Source organism: Balearica regulorum, chromosome 3, assembly GCF_011004875.1.
Source record: "Balearica regulorum gibbericeps isolate bBalReg1 chromosome 3, bBalReg1.pri, whole genome shotgun sequence".
NCBI classification, from domain to species: domain Eukaryota; kingdom Metazoa; phylum Chordata; class Aves; order Gruiformes; family Gruidae; genus Balearica; species Balearica regulorum.
Window position 1 is genome coordinate 106,286,933 of NC_046186.1, and position 15,271 is coordinate 106,302,203.

Genomic DNA, 15,271 nt, shown 5'->3' on the forward strand with positions numbered 1-15,271 from the left:
TTTCATGTTATATTGAACATCTTCTTCTCATGGAGATGTTTTTTGGGAGAGCTCCTGGTAAGCCCATTGGCTAAGAAGTCAGGTTTTACAAAATTTGAAAGCAAAAGAGGAAAAGAGGTACAAAATCTACCAAGTGTTATTATGAAATTTATGGTTGGTTTCAGCAAAATATGGGGATAAGGCAAAAAGGATCCAGACTCTAGCTACTTCCCAGTAGTGGTGGAAACCCAGAGGCACCAACACAGTGTTAAAGCACATCGGTACCATTGAAAAATGCGGAATACATTTCAGGTACTTAACCTCAGTCACGTGCATAGCTGAGTGAAACAAAAAGTGCACTACTGCCTGGCAGAGGTATTTGGCAGCACTGGGATGTGCACTCCTTCAAAACCAGACTGTTCACACTGGGATTTTGGTTTGCCTGTCTTCTTACTGCTTGATTGTAATTACTCCTGCATGGGTTTATTACATACCTGCCTATACCATTGTGTATGCCAGTTACAATTATGGGATAAATGGAGGTATCTGGGGGTACGGGTTCCTCAATTCTGTCAATATCAATTGAAAATGGCTAATTTGGGGACTGATTGTGCTCCCTGTTTCCGGAGCATGCCATCTGTTGATAAGGACTTTGTTAGTCCCTAAACTAAATGGCACTCAAGAACACGTAGTCTAGCTCCTGGGTATGATAGAACCAATAAAACTGTGGATGTGCACTGCACATGGTTGTTTATAGGAGCTCTTAACAAAACCCTTACATCAAGCAGTAAGTGCCTCCACAGTAGTCTCATTGATTTCAATGGCACTACTCAAGTAGTAACTCAGTGTGAATAAGGGTATCCATCTGGTCCTCGGAGATGTAGCTGCATCAGTTGAAAGATCTGTCAAGCATTCCCCAAGCAGTCTGTGCTCATAGACATACGGGCTAGCACAAAATTAAGCCAGGGAGTATGCTGATAGAGTGAGAGCCAGAATAATCTGAGCAATAGATAAATACGCTGTTACAATCCAAGAGTGGTTCCCCAGTGTCATTAGGAAGTGCACTGTTATGCAATTAAGAAAATTAATTAGAAGTAAACGTTTAGGGAGTGCAGGTTGAAGACGTGTTGCCGCACAGTCTTGTCTAGCTCTGTGGTATGTTTAAGTTCTACTGGTGGTATAATTGTTTTTACAGTGTCTCTGAACGAGCTATATTCCCAGACTTCTCTATTGACCACTCCAGTGGCATGGAACATAATTTACTACATCCATCACAATACTTCAACCTACCAAACCCAATATCGAAACATGCTGTTCACTTTTTGCTCAATGCAATGAATATCTTTGGTCCAGCCAGGTTCATTCATCTTCTAGCTAAGTTCTGATTTAGCTGTCTCCATCCATCCATGCAATGATCTTGAATTTAGGGATGGAAACATTTCCTCACCAAGTATCCTCAAGCCAATTATCACTATGTTGCCAGCTACTTTTTAAATGAAATGAAGGAGACCTGGTCAACAGTATTTTACCTTAGGTTTTTTCCCAGTAATCCCAAACCAGAAGTTTTCATTTAGAGTAAAACAAAGTTGAAACACAAAAAAGTCATACTCCTGGTATTTGAGAACATTTCATCTGTTCTATGTGTAGGAATTCAGAGAAGCAGTATCCTGATTTGACAAATACTGCGATTTTTCAAGACAAGCTCATGTATATGCTGTTCCTAGAATGCACCTTGCCTTAAAAAACCCATACATCCCTATTGACAATAGGACATCACCATTACCTAGCTCCATTACATGACAGAATGGTGACAGGACATAGAATCATATCATAGAGTGGTTTGGGTTGGAAGGCACCTCTAGTTCCAAACCCCCCACCATGGGCAGGGACACCCTCCACTAGACCACGTTGCCCACAGCCCCATCCAACCTGGCCTTGAACCCTTCCAGGGATGTGGCATCCACAGCTTCACTGGGCAACCTGTTCCAGTGCCTCACCACCCTCTAAATTTATCCTCTTTCAGTTTAAAACTGTTACCCCTTTTCCTATCGCAACAGACCCTTATAAACAGTCCCTCTCCAGATTTCTTGTAGGTCCCTTCAGGTACTGGAAGGCCACAATAAGGTCTCCCCAGAGCCTTCTCTTCTCCAGGCTGAACAACCCCAACTCTCTCAGCCTGTCTTCATAGGAGAGGTGCCCCAGCCCTCTGATCATCTTTGCGACCCTCCTCTGGACTCGCTCCAGCAGGTCCATGTCTCTCCTGTACTGGGGCCCCCAGAGCTGGATGCAGTACTCCAGGTGGGGTCTCACAAGAGCAGACTAGAGGGGCAGGATCACCTCCCTCGACCTGCTGGTCACACCTCTTTTGATGCAGCCCCAGATCATCAGAGAGATATCTTTTAAATTAGAATAATATTGGCAGTCCTATGGACAAAGCTGGCTCAAGGATTCTTATGAGAACAGTCAAAATTAAGTCTGTCGCTGCCAGAGTCACTGGTACCCCCTGGGATGCAGGAGTCGTAGACCTTTGCTAATGTCTGTGTTGCACTCCCACCCACGATCAGCATTTCTTTTGGGGGTCAGACCTCAGGCTATACTGCTCCATGGAGGTGATCTATCCCCCAGAGTGCTCCGTCTCACCCAGGTTTTCTGTATTCCTGGCATATTAATATTTGAATTTATTTTGTTTAGTGGCATAACTTCCAGAGGAAGAATGGAGAGGCACCTCCCCTCCAACATCACCCCTGGGCTAGGTGGGTAGAGCCCCTCCTGAGGACAGGAGATGCTGACTTGCATCGTCTAAAGAGAAGGGGGACTTGAAGCAGAGCTTCTCGCATCCATCCTAGTTAAGCACTTAAAGCCATTACACCACCACGTATGGGAGGAGAGTGAAAGTGTCAGGGAAAAATCTCCTCTGTAGACATATTTCAGCTGAAAGCAGTCCTTTCACTGTGTTTCGAAAAGAACTGGATCCTCCTGAGATGCTTCAGGCATCCTCAGAGATGCCTCTTAGACTGAGTTTGTCAGAGGACTCTTTCCTAAAGAAACACCTAGTACTTGGAACCTGGTTAGCCTTGAGTCTGAGCTAGATGCCAAAAGCTGAAAACTGTCAAAACTTAAAATAATTCTGCACATTTAGAGAAACACAGCTATTAACTTGATACAACACACAGGAAATCCCTGATGTGACCCACATAATTTTTAAAGTCATAATATTTTGTTGTTACTCATGTTATTGCTATCACCATACAATGCTAGGCATGAACTATGAAATTAATTTTATTTTCTCTCTACATAAAGCTTCTTCATTGTTGTTTGTGCTCTAGTCAGCTTGGACACTAAAATTTGGTTAGATAATTTCTCATTCAAGATTTCATGCACCATACCAGCATGTCTGAAGTTCAAACATTATCAGCATGTATAAAAGCACACACACAAAAAATCCCAACCCAAATCTGAGACAAGTTCAAATTAAATAAACATGTAGAAGGCTGGCACTCTCTGCTGGAATCAACTTCATTATTATTAAGTTCACAACTGCTGCTTCAGATAGCTCCTTCTCTCAGGATTTTGACTAAAGGTGCTTTACAAATTAGAGGTCAGACTGGTACTTTATCATTTTCTCATTTTTCCTTTAATCTCCTTTCTTCTGTTTAATTAATTCCATGCTGATTCTTTCTGAAACTGAAAATAGTATCCTAGTTTTCTGTACTCATGTCTACCATCTCCCAGGCAAGGCTTCCGCAGCAGAAGATGCCACCCAAGGCAGAGGGGAGCATCCGTCGTGTAACACAACCCGCACGCCAGAACAGCCCCCTGGGATGCCGCTGCCCTCCAGTGCGGAGACCCCCCAGGACACCTTGCTGCCTGCTGCAACACCGGACACCGCCAGTAATCAGTCCTGTGTTTGATGAGCACCACGTTTCCCGAGTTCTGACTCTCTGCAAATTAAAGAACAAATATGATGAGCTTTTAAAACATAGCAAAACACAGTTTGCCATAAATTTTCTTGGTCACAGAACCCCTTTACGCTCCCAAGAGATCATACCTGCTTCGGCGTGCGTGCTGGGTAAATTTACACAGCAGTCTAAGAGTATGATAACAGCTCAGGAAAACATGTAAAGTTTAATGTGTACAGTTCTAAGCTAACTAGCTTAGTGACTATGCCAGATATCTTAGTGATATCAATTACCAAATAAATCCCTTTAAATAAAAGGAAAGATTTTCTTTTCCGGTCAAGCCTACATGGATGACATTAAAGATGGATGACATTAAGAGCCGGGTATCCAGAGAGCTGTGCCCAATAACGGGCTTAGGAGTGCTGGCTAATTAGGCAGTTAAGGTGTGCAGAGAAAATAAGACACACAAGAGAAAAATCTCTGGAAATCCCAAATCCTGTGCTATCTGCAACTCAGCTGTGGCAAAAGGATTCCATTCATTATTAAAGAGAGTATTGATGATTTTATAATTAAAGCAATGTCACATTGCCCCCGTCTACTCTATTTTTCCTTTAAAAGCTTCAGCAGACAAAGAAGTAGCCTGACTTCTTTCTGAGGCAATGAGAGCAATGGGTACCTCGTAATAAATCGGTTTCTTTGCTTTTATGTCTAAATACAGGCCCTCAGTGGCACGGAGGTCGGTTGCTTATTTTCTCTTGATAGTCTCTGCTGCCGCTGCCAGGACAGCGACATTCATGGCGGGAAGTTCAGTAGTGTCCCCATGGAGCTACAGGGTTGAGTAATGACACAGAGGAAACATCTATACACAGTGAAATGTGTTTAATGTACTCATGTGTTTACGACACAAGGAAGACACATCTTTGGAAAGACTTGCGGTGCTTTCTATGCGGATAGCCTAGCAGTTTTCTTGGGGACTCTGTGCCCCACGTACCTGTGTTATGTGTGCTGCTTCAAAGTGGTCCGTGGCCTCAGCAGAGCACCTGGGGGATATTCCACTTGCCGGGGATCGTAGCTGTTCCTGCTGCTGCACCTCAGGAACTGACGGTGATGTACCAGGCTGGAGCAGCAGTATACACCCGGTCATCTGGGTACGGCTTGTGCCTTGGCTCACAGGGAGTGAACAACTCAGGAGGATAATGGAAATTCCCCTTCAAAACCAGCTTCACTGCTGTTTTACATGTTAACAGAGGAACACTGAAACATTTTACCATTATCAGCTGACCAGAAGCAAACAGCAGAGATAAAGATGTGTCCATCTGTGCAGTTAGGAGAATAAAAGAGAATATCAAAAAGGATGTGGGAACTTAGGGAAGCCTGAAATGCTTTAAGACATTGGAAGGAGTCCCTCACTGTTATCTTCAGTATAAGATCTAGATCAAGCTACTCCGTTTAAACTAGCCTCGACAAACCTAATTTAAGTGAGGGATCATATCAAGGAGGAGACCAGCTAAAGAATGCATCACTAGTTTTGGGCTTGGGCTTTTTTAATGAATAGGAGGTGGGTTAGAAGAAATATATTAATTACCCCTTAAGCCAACAATGTAGTTTTTACATATTTAGACGTGAGCAAATATACAAAACCAGCAATGTTTTACAGAGCTTTCCAAATAAGAGAAGAGCATTTGTTTTTCTAAGTCAGCCCTGTGTATTATGCAAGGGTGCACTTGCCTTCTTCCCTGAAAGCAGCAAGAATTAAAGAAGAAACCGTTTTCTCCAGTTGCTGACATTGTTCAGCTCCTGCATGGATGAAAAGCCGATTCATTCAGCTTCTTCCTGTCTGTTATCCGAGCATTTCTTCAGGTGCTTCTTTAGTCCATCTCCCAGAACTGGACCTACTGATTATTTTCTGCTTCACGCTCTTTCTCTTCCAACACGACCCTCCCCAAGAACCGCAGCGGCCAAGGCCTCCCACCCACACAGGCAGGTGATGCTGCGCTGACGGGGGCCTGCACTTCAGGTGAGAGCTGCATCAAAGATTTCAAAGATGGAGGAAGGAGTTAATGAGTGGCCAACAGTAACAAGTGAAGTAATTTGCTCTATTAAAGAAAGAGAGGATTTTATGCTGTACGTGCCCATTATACAGAGAGAGACAGACACCATGGCAACAAGCTTGTCAGGCAGTAGCAGGGCACTACTTTAAGATTAACTATCGCTGGGGACATCATTAGTGGTGAAGAAACTTCAAAAGCTTTGAAATTTGGGTTCCTTTCGCACCCAGAATCTCACTTGCTTCTATGGACTTTATTTGAATCTCCAGTCTACAAACTTAGGCTGGGATAACAACAACAGCATGCTGAGATTTTGGATGCATCCTGAATAACATGGAAAGGAAAAATGTATTCACGGTATCTCAGCGCTTCCAGGCCTGCCAGGTTGTCTGAACTGTACGGAAATGAAGAACTAAAACATACCATTGAGTCAGGTTCAGCGGGATTGTCTGAAGTAAAGAACAAAAAGGAGTTTGAAAAGGACTGCTCTTTCTGTGCTTACTCGTAAGCCATGGGTCTGATCATTAGCCTGCAGTGATGCAAAAGGAGAGATCCCTCTGTAAATCTCCCATTCTGGAAGGATGAGCAGGTGACAGATAATTGCATGTACCGGGTTGATTCTTTTTATCCTCCTAGCTCGTAGGCAGAATCCCAAATCCCCGTGATTGTCTTGCACCTCATGCAGACGCATACTCCGGTGCAAAGCTGGTGTCAGATGCTGATGTGGTAGGATTTATAACCCCAGGAAGTTCCTCTATTGGTAACCACAAGACAATTAGTGCACAAGGAGTTTGGAACTCTGAACACGGTCTAATGTGAATCACATTTTACAGCAACAACGTTCAGAGTTCAAGTTTTCAGTTCACGAGGCTGCAGTGCAAATGAAAACATTTCTATGGGAAAGTGGAGAGAGAAAGGAAATATCTGACAAACCATCGCACAGTTTCCATGGGGGTCTCTTTTGCTCTACCTGATTTATAAAGTGCTGAGAATGCCATGCAGCATGGTTTTCATAGTGACAGGCAACGTATCACAAATTCATGAACCTTTGTGACTTGCCTGCATTATAATTACCCATAACTGAGCTACTCAAATCAAACAGGAGCTAGCAGTGCTTCATGGCTCTGAAAATGAAGCATGGCCAACACACAAAGGTATAAGAGTGCAAGGAGTCCAGATGTCCAAGCCCTGGCTCAGTCCACCATGCCCCATTGCTTCCACAGGAGCTGCTAACATTTGCTCAGTTTGCAGCACAAGGAAGAAAAATAAGGTGGACGTTAATCAACTTTTTGCAGATGTGTCAAGTAAAAAGGAGACGTGCATTCAATCCCATGAAAAGGCTTATTTTTGAGCGGTTGTTCTCTGATAGCCAAGTGCTGTGCTCAAAGAACAAATGAAAGAGGAGGTGGCTCCTCTGGAGCTGCCTGCTTCCCAAAGATAAAGGAAGATGGAGTGCAGCACTCTGCCCATCCTGTACAGGAGGGTGAGAGTCATTGAGATAACTGTGAGAATTACTGTGGTAGGGGCATCTTGCTTGATGTAAAGGGAGAAGAACTGAGAGCATGCAATGGATTTCTGCGTATATTTGAGTTTTTCCAGCCCTGTTGAGAGAGGTCTCTCTGTGATCATAATTTGAATGAACTCGTGAATAGCACATGTGAGCAGAAAGCAAATCCGAAGCTGCAAGCAGTTAGCTAACCCTGCTGCATGGTTAGTAAGGAGACGTGTTGCATACTCAAGATATAGGGCAGGGAAGGACACGTTCAGTTTACTGAACAGGCAGAGCATTCACTAGAAAATTCTCAAGGTTTTGGAGACCTCAGCTTGCCTCAGGTAGCTCTGTCTTCCAGCCAGGTGGAGGTACGTAGATATTTATTGTTGGTCAGCAGGCAAATATCTACTATGAGAAACTGGTGGCAACTTATGACAGCTGCATGCATAGCATGACCAGTGATAGGTGCACAGGGACAGCAGGGGAAAGCCTATGGTTGCCCCACTAGCTGTTTTTATCCCGCAATCCGAACTAAAAAGTACTTATTTCTCTTTTACTGGGAAAGGTTCTGTAAATCAGAGCAGCAAACACCATTTATTAGAAAGGCAGAGCTATGCACTGAAACGGGTCATACATCCCTTTTAGTCAGACAGCTTTAGCTGGCACCAACAAGAAATGCTGGGAAGATGTCAAGTGGAGGCTTGGGGGATGTCAGAAGGCATTTTGTGTTCAGAGATGGGAAGCAAACAACAGCTTTCTTCTTGCTTAAAGAGCAAGCTTAGGAACAAGCAGGCATGGAGAAAGACCCCTCTCAAACACCACACTGAAGAGAAGGGGAGGCAGACCCCTGGCCCCACATCTGCCTTGGGAACACAGATCTCTGCCTGCACTCCTTCTGCTCTGGGGAGAAGTGTCAAAGACATGTCATCTTGTCAGATCATTACTGCAAGTTACAGAAACATTTTCCGATTTTAAAAAAAATTGCCTGCATTGCTGTGCTATTACTCTTGATAATACTGTGAAATTAAACACAGGGAGATAGTTTTTAAAGGACAAAAGTTTTACAAGATCTCAGGAAAGCGTGGCACTGTGAGCCAGTGACTATTAGCTTCAGCTTCTTCTTTAAATCATGATCCACATCAGCACATTGCATGCATAATCAAGCTCCTGGACCCCCTACACACACATTTTATGTCCCTCCCCTCACACTTGCCTTCATGAGCTTCCGGGCTCCAATCACTCATCTCCTAAAACTCCAAATCCCACTTTTGGGCACTGAAGTACGCATATGGACAAGCATTCATAGGAGAAAATCTCAGCTGAAATAACTGCAGCAACTTGCCTATGGCCTTCCATCCTCCCTCCTCTTCCTAGATGAGTGAGCCAAAACTGAGGGAGGAGTGCCATCATGTTTGCCTAATTCCCTGCTCAGGCTTGGGGCTGTGTTTGTGCCTGATTCCCCTGTGCCCTCAGCAGCTCATCGTCTGCCTCCGAGCTCCTCACCCCCAGCTTCCGTAGGCGCTTGGCACAGCCAAAGCTGACAGTTGGCTGGGAAGGGAGGTAGCCAGAGCAGAGGCACAAATTTTGCCTGTGCCCAGAGCGTGGGTTTCTCTCTGTGAAACATATGCTGGACATTGCAGGCAATGGAGACTCCTTCCAAGATTTTGAACACTGCTGAACTTTGATGCACAGTCAGAAGTCAAACCAAAGCCACCCAGGCCCATCTGTGGTAAGTCAAAATTTGTGACATTTCAGAGTGACACACAGAAATACTCTTTGGACAGGAAAAGTAAAGGAGGTTGGGTTTGGGTTTGTTTATTTGTTTCTGTTTTTTTGTTCAAGAGTGTGTTTATTTTATAACTGACAGGAGATCACTTCATTTTTAGTGGGTTTAAAATAACTTGCCAGTAATAAAACCAAGTTTCTCTCTCTGCTTTCCATAACAAGGAGAAGCCGAACAAGTGGTTCTGTGTTCAGAAGAGTCTTAGAGGTCTCTGCTGAATTCATCGGCCGTGGTTCAAACCAGTGTGCAGCACAGCCACTGAGGGAGAAACAGAACAAAGGGTCAGACCATCTGGAAGGTCCACAGGATGCCACCAGGGCACTCTACCACAGCTCTGGGAGAACAAGCTGGGAAAGGCTGGAGCTGTGTTTTAATCTGTTGTACGTGTAGGATCCATCTGCTCTGGAACTTCGGGGAAGTTTATTGCCAGGATCGGCCACAGACATTGCAAGTCAGGTCTCTTCCAAGAGCAGACCAGTTCTCCAGGGCAACCTATGCGACCTCCAAAAAATTCCAGGGTCAGAGTATGCAATGTACAATTTCAGCGAGATTTGACTGACTGTGACTGAGGGTCACAGGGCTTCCTAGCCATCCTCCTTCCTTTGAACCAGTCTTCAGCTGAGAGGACTAATTGGATGGACCTCTTGGGGCCCATTCCAGCTGTTTCCTGAGATATATTTGTATTCTGCAAAGGGAAGACTCAAGCTGATTGCTTTTATTACAGCTTCAACAGGAGAAATTTGCATTAAAAACAATGTAGGGGGAAAAAAAACCCTGGCATCTTAAAAGGTCTCTTCTAATTCTGGCAGATTGATCAGTACATTCTCTGCCAGACAAGAAAAGTTCCCCGCTGTGTGTTTTCTAATGAATTGACCACTGCCCTCTAAAAGTAGACAGTGAAACACACTGTGTAAGCATCTTCTCAAGCAACCTTAAGGGTTTTGAACATATCTTTACTTTTTTGCCAATTCAGATAGGCTCTCTGAGCTGAAGAACCTTTTCACATAAACAAACTTTCTCTTTGAATCACTATTGAGTTTAACACTTGTAATAGTGATTTTAAATAAATGTGTTTTAGTGCGGTCTATTGCTGTAGCTTAACCAGATATAGTATTTCAATCTGACCAGCCTCACCTCAGCCAAAGAGAGCTGGATGACTCCACTATTGTCTTTGTCCAGGAGATGGAACACTTCTGAAAAGCAGAAGGGGGGGGGGGGGGGGGGGGGGAAGAAAAAAGTATATAAACCTCAGAGCTTGGCTTGTAGAGAATCACTGTCTGACAAAAGGTAGAGGTCTGGCTTTTTGCCATGATCTACTGGAAATCTAGACTGGTTCTGTAAGAGAATATTACAGCTGTTCTTCTTTCCTCTTACAAGTCATTTCTAAGCTACTTCATGGGGTGGAATAGTCAGATCTACAGCAGCAAACTGAGAGTTGGCAGCAGGACAACTATAAAATCTGATGCAGTAGCATCTGGTATGGTCCGGGGACAAACCTGTAAATCAGGTCTGAATAAGGACTGTAAATGATAAATGGTACCATTTATAGGAGCTGGGACAACTTGAGCGCCAGAGCATTGACCATAAAGTGCAGATGACTGTAAAGCAGAAGAGCACGGCTAGGTTATGAAACGTGTCCCCCACTCTCCAGGGTCATTCAGACAGAAAGGCATTTTCTATTTCTCTGCTGCTTTCTCCAACAGACACAATTTTGCTGGCACCCTCACATTTCCATGCAATTTGCTACGTTCACAGTTAAAAGACACCAAATACTTAACAAAACCCCAAAGTTTTCAGGAATTCCCCTTGGCTGACAAATGGAGGCACTTACTGAACAGGGTCTCCAAGCGGATCATACAGGCCACAAAGCCATCGAAATCAATGGTCAGTTTGCTGCAGGCGTAGCGGATGACAATGCTGTGCTGCACCTGGTCATTGAGCATGAAACCTGAAGGCATGGGAAGGACACGAATCACTGACACAGCAGGTTAATATGCTGCCTTTGATGTGACTTACCCATGGACTGCTGCAGCTGCAGGCAGACCTGGATGAAGGATTGAGGACTATTCCTCTCAGAAGGTCTGTTGGACTCCATCACCCACCTCTGCCGTGGGTCCTTTCCAAAGCCCATTGTGCTGGGTGAAGAGAGGCACAAAGTTCTCCCACGGCATTTTGTCAGACTGCATATTTCACATTGTTTCACAGCATAACCAGTCCTATGTTCCTCAGATAAACCCCTAATTAGTAAGTCTGGGTGCTGCAGCTGAATAGCAGTGATTGCAGTAGAGCCAATTGCTCACATAACTCATTGGGCTCTATTCAGGCCCATATTAGTGCTATTTCTGTCTCTGGATCATTCACACAGACTCCACTGAACACGAGACAAATCAAAAAAACAGTGGTCCTCTAGATGCCCCTGAGCTGGCAAGCACTGCCAAAAGTGAATAGCATCTCTACATCAGAGAGGATATCGTTGGGGCATGCCTTGATCATGCTTGCACCTTGTCTCGTGTAGAGAATGGTGGTGGGAGGAAATGAAGGAAAAAGAGGATTTGGGCATAGCTCTGAAAAGAGAACAATTAGATTAGGAAATAATGAGGCCAAAAATAGAGCAAGTAATAATCAGATGGATAAGCAATGGTCACAGCATGGACAAAAATATCAGTGGTTTATAATGCAGAACAGAGGATGGGTTTTGATGTATGTAACAGCAAAAGGATGTAGTGGTACGTGACTGTCAGGAAGGGAGAATGGCCCTGGCAACACTGTGATCTAGGAGATGGGAGGGAAGCAAAGCCATTAAAGGCTCCAGTGTTCTCCCGATGTTTGGTGGGGGAACGGCAGTGATCCGACAGTGTCCCCGAGCAGCGCACTCACCCGCCTCTCTGAGGGCATTTCGCATCTCATGGGAGTCGATGGTCCCGGAGTAGTCACTGTCCACTTTCTTATAGATCGCCTGCGGCAGAGGGGAACAAGGGAATGTGGAAACGGCTTTTCAACATGTGCCTGCGCGGCAGTGCGATGGTGTGAGCACAGCCAGGCTTTGGCTTTCATAGCTGGGTTACAACAGTCGTGAAGACATGGTAACACGAGGCTCACCAGGGTCTAGCAGCCAGAATGAAATAACCAGGGCTCCTCTAGGGTTTGACCTTGGTTTGCTAGTCCCCTCTGCAGCCCGCGCCCTGCCATCCTCCCTGCTCCTGTAGCCAGGCTAGAGACAGGACATTCCCGCCTACCTCTGCTGCGTGCACACCGGCACTCGGCTGCGCGGACACAGGTTTCTGATGGCTGGGACGGAAGGGCTGCCCCTACCAGCCCAAGCTCCTACTCTTTGAAACATTAATGAGCAAGGGAAATGCTTCAAGTAGCTACTGGCAAGCCAGGCAGACTGGGAAACACGTTCCCATGGGCTGGCAGCCTGCCTGCCTTCCCATTACATGGTGGCAGACAGGCCATTGAGGAAAATATCCTATCATTTGGCAAACATTGCAACAGTCAAAGTCCATTTTGCTTAATATTTTAGACATGATGGCAGATGCTTCCTACTGCCAGCAGGTTTATTATCCAGAATTAGAAGCCACCCAGACCTACAGCTCAGACTGGAATTGGCTCTCAGGGTTTGCTCTGCTGACACCAGCCCCAGGACAGAGCCAGTGCCTCCAGCTGAGGAGAGCTGAACACCTCCTCGTGTACCTCCAGGACAGGTGCTCTGCGCTGACCAGCATCAAGCATGGCAGCACAGGCTTTCCCAAAAGGGATGTTGTCAAACAAAGCAGGTCCAGTTTTGACCCTCCTTTAGACTACTCAAATCTGGGTGAACTTCTTGGGATATTAAATCCTCTGTCGGAAAAACAATTCAGCACTTCTAGAAGATTTAAAAAATACAAAGCTAGGTTTTTGTAAGTCCTAGAAATAAATGTTTCTTGTGTTTTCTGGCGCTCAGCTGGCAATGTAACATATTGCAACAGCAGAGATATGTTCATATGAGCTTTAATACAGCAGGCAGCAGAGAGAGCTGTCTGCCAACAATGAGAGAGTTAATCTGGCTTTCCATAAGGTATTGCAAATTATGGAGACTGGTGGAGCCAAGGTGAAAGAGGATCTGCTTGTGCCCTTTTAAATCAGAGGTGTTTCTGAGCTCTGGAACAAACTCCAGCCATGAGAAGGAAGGCTTCCAAGCGTATCTATCTGTGGTAGCTTAACCCTATCTCAGTTCTGGATCTGTACTTCAGAGCTGAGAGGGAAAGGGAGACAGTCAGAAATACTATGTTACCAAATACTTTTGAATCTTCATCCAAAGTGTCTTGAATTCCACAAGTCCCAAGGTGCCGGTCCCATTGGTCTGGGCATGTTAAGTCATGGTTCAAAAATCAGGATTCCTCTATCCTTAGCAAAACTAGAGAGCAATCAGTTCTGATAAAAACAAATCACCCATCGTGGTGTAATCTTAATACCATATTAATACTCACTTGTAATGCATCTCCATCGCACACAGACATGCTTACAGGTTTACATTTCTTAGCTAAAGGCATGCCAAGAATTTCTAGGCTATCTGCAGTCTCAAGGAATGATATATGGGATTGCTAAATATACAAGCACGATTAGAGCCACTCGCATTTTGTACAGTTAACAGTAGATTAGAGTCCTTAGGGAAGCAAAGGACTGGCCTCGCCAGTGTTAGAAACCAGAGGCAGGAATCGCAAGTGGAGAGAGAGAGTCAAGAGTAGGCTACAGAGTCTTCCCCCGTGTCCTTCAGGGCCCGGAACATCCCTTCCCATAGCAAATTATGCAGAAATAGGGAGTTGGCCCCCATGGTGCTGTACTTACTGAGTCGCCCTGTTTGGTTTGGGAGGCTGTAGGGCAAAGGGATCACTCCTCTTAACAGCCAGTGATCCACAAGATTCACAGCTAATCACTTCTGACCTCAACACTACCACCTCATGAGACCAACATTAGTGTAACCCTGACGGCATGGCTATGGACTGTCCCAGCGCACTGGCTACCTTCCCAGCACGTCAACACTGGGCAGATGTGCTGACCTCTCCTTTTCCCTTGGCTACACAAAGCTCCTTAGCTCCTGCGTGTCCTACAAGCTATGCAGAAGGGAGGGAGGCACAGCACGTACTCGTAGCCTTCCCCCTCTGAACAGGCTCTCCAGCCTGCCCCTGCTGCTTCGATCTCTGTGCTCTATAAGCAGTGCCTGACTTAGAGATGGAAGTTGAGGTTGTGTTTAAAACCTGCCTCCTGACAAACGCGCTGCGTATGCATCTGAAACTGCACAGGTGCATCCAGGCAGAAGGTCCCTGCTTCTCCTCCCTGCTATTTTTAGGGAAAAGTTTAAGCACTGAGAGATGCAGAGCAGGTGAGAGAAGCAGCCGATGATTAAATGGTTCAGGTTTCTGCCACCTGAGCTGATGGAGATGCTCGGCTGAATTTTATGCCTCCAGCCGTGTGCCTGGACAATGCAAGTGTAAACTTAGCCCACCTTGTCAGGAAGTTTTGCAAAGGAGATCCAGAAACTTTAAAGATGATGCAATGACATGCAAAGGATACATCTAAAAGGCTGATCATCTCCCTGCAAGTGGTAATGTTGAATCCATCACTTTTAATATCCTTTCCTGTACAAAAAGGAAGTAAAAATCCAAGTCAGAAATACTTTAGAAAAATATTTTCCTGCAGACATCCTTGGAGATGTAAGCCACCTTAAAATCCTGTTAGCAACGTAAACAGTCTGCCATTTTTTCCACTATTTCTCTTCAGCTGATTAACATGGTTTTTTTGGCACAGGAACAGGGGATGCTATTGGTTTTGGGGGTGGTAAGCCTCTATCTGTCCACAGAAGTTATACAGCAGCATAATAATAACTTCCCATGGTGACCCTCCCAAGAAGGTACGGGGAATGTAGTGCCTCTGCGCACCTTGGCTGGCAGCACTTGGAAGGGGAGCACCAGCTGGTATTTTTCCCCCCGTATTAAAGGTTCAGCAAGACAGGAGAAACTCAGCTTGGGGGCGAACACAAACTCAGTTTTTCATCACCCTTAGCTGATGGAGCTGGGCTTTGTTAGCACAG

The 15,271-nt window shown here is 45.2% G+C and overlaps 1 protein-coding gene across 1 annotated transcript in view; it reads right to left on the reverse strand.

Annotated features, from left to right (window-relative positions):
- Window positions 1-9,217: 9,217 nt before the first annotated feature.
- CAPN8 (calpain 8) overlaps window positions 9,218-15,271 on the reverse strand; it is a 30,444-nt gene continuing 24,390 nt past the window's right edge. Inside the window, exons 16-21 of the mRNA XM_010311030.2 lie at window positions 14,755-14,819; window positions 13,475-13,543; window positions 12,079-12,157; window positions 11,033-11,149; window positions 10,336-10,394; window positions 9,218-9,459 (exon numbers count right to left, since the gene is read on the reverse strand). Coding sequence (XP_010309332.2) covers window positions 9,436-9,459; window positions 10,336-10,394; window positions 11,033-11,149; window positions 12,079-12,157; window positions 13,475-13,543; window positions 14,755-14,819 — 413 coding nt within the window. The 3' untranslated portion in view covers window positions 9,218-9,435. The remainder of the gene's footprint in view (window positions 9,460-10,335; window positions 10,395-11,032; window positions 11,150-12,078; window positions 12,158-13,474; window positions 13,544-14,754; window positions 14,820-15,271) is intronic.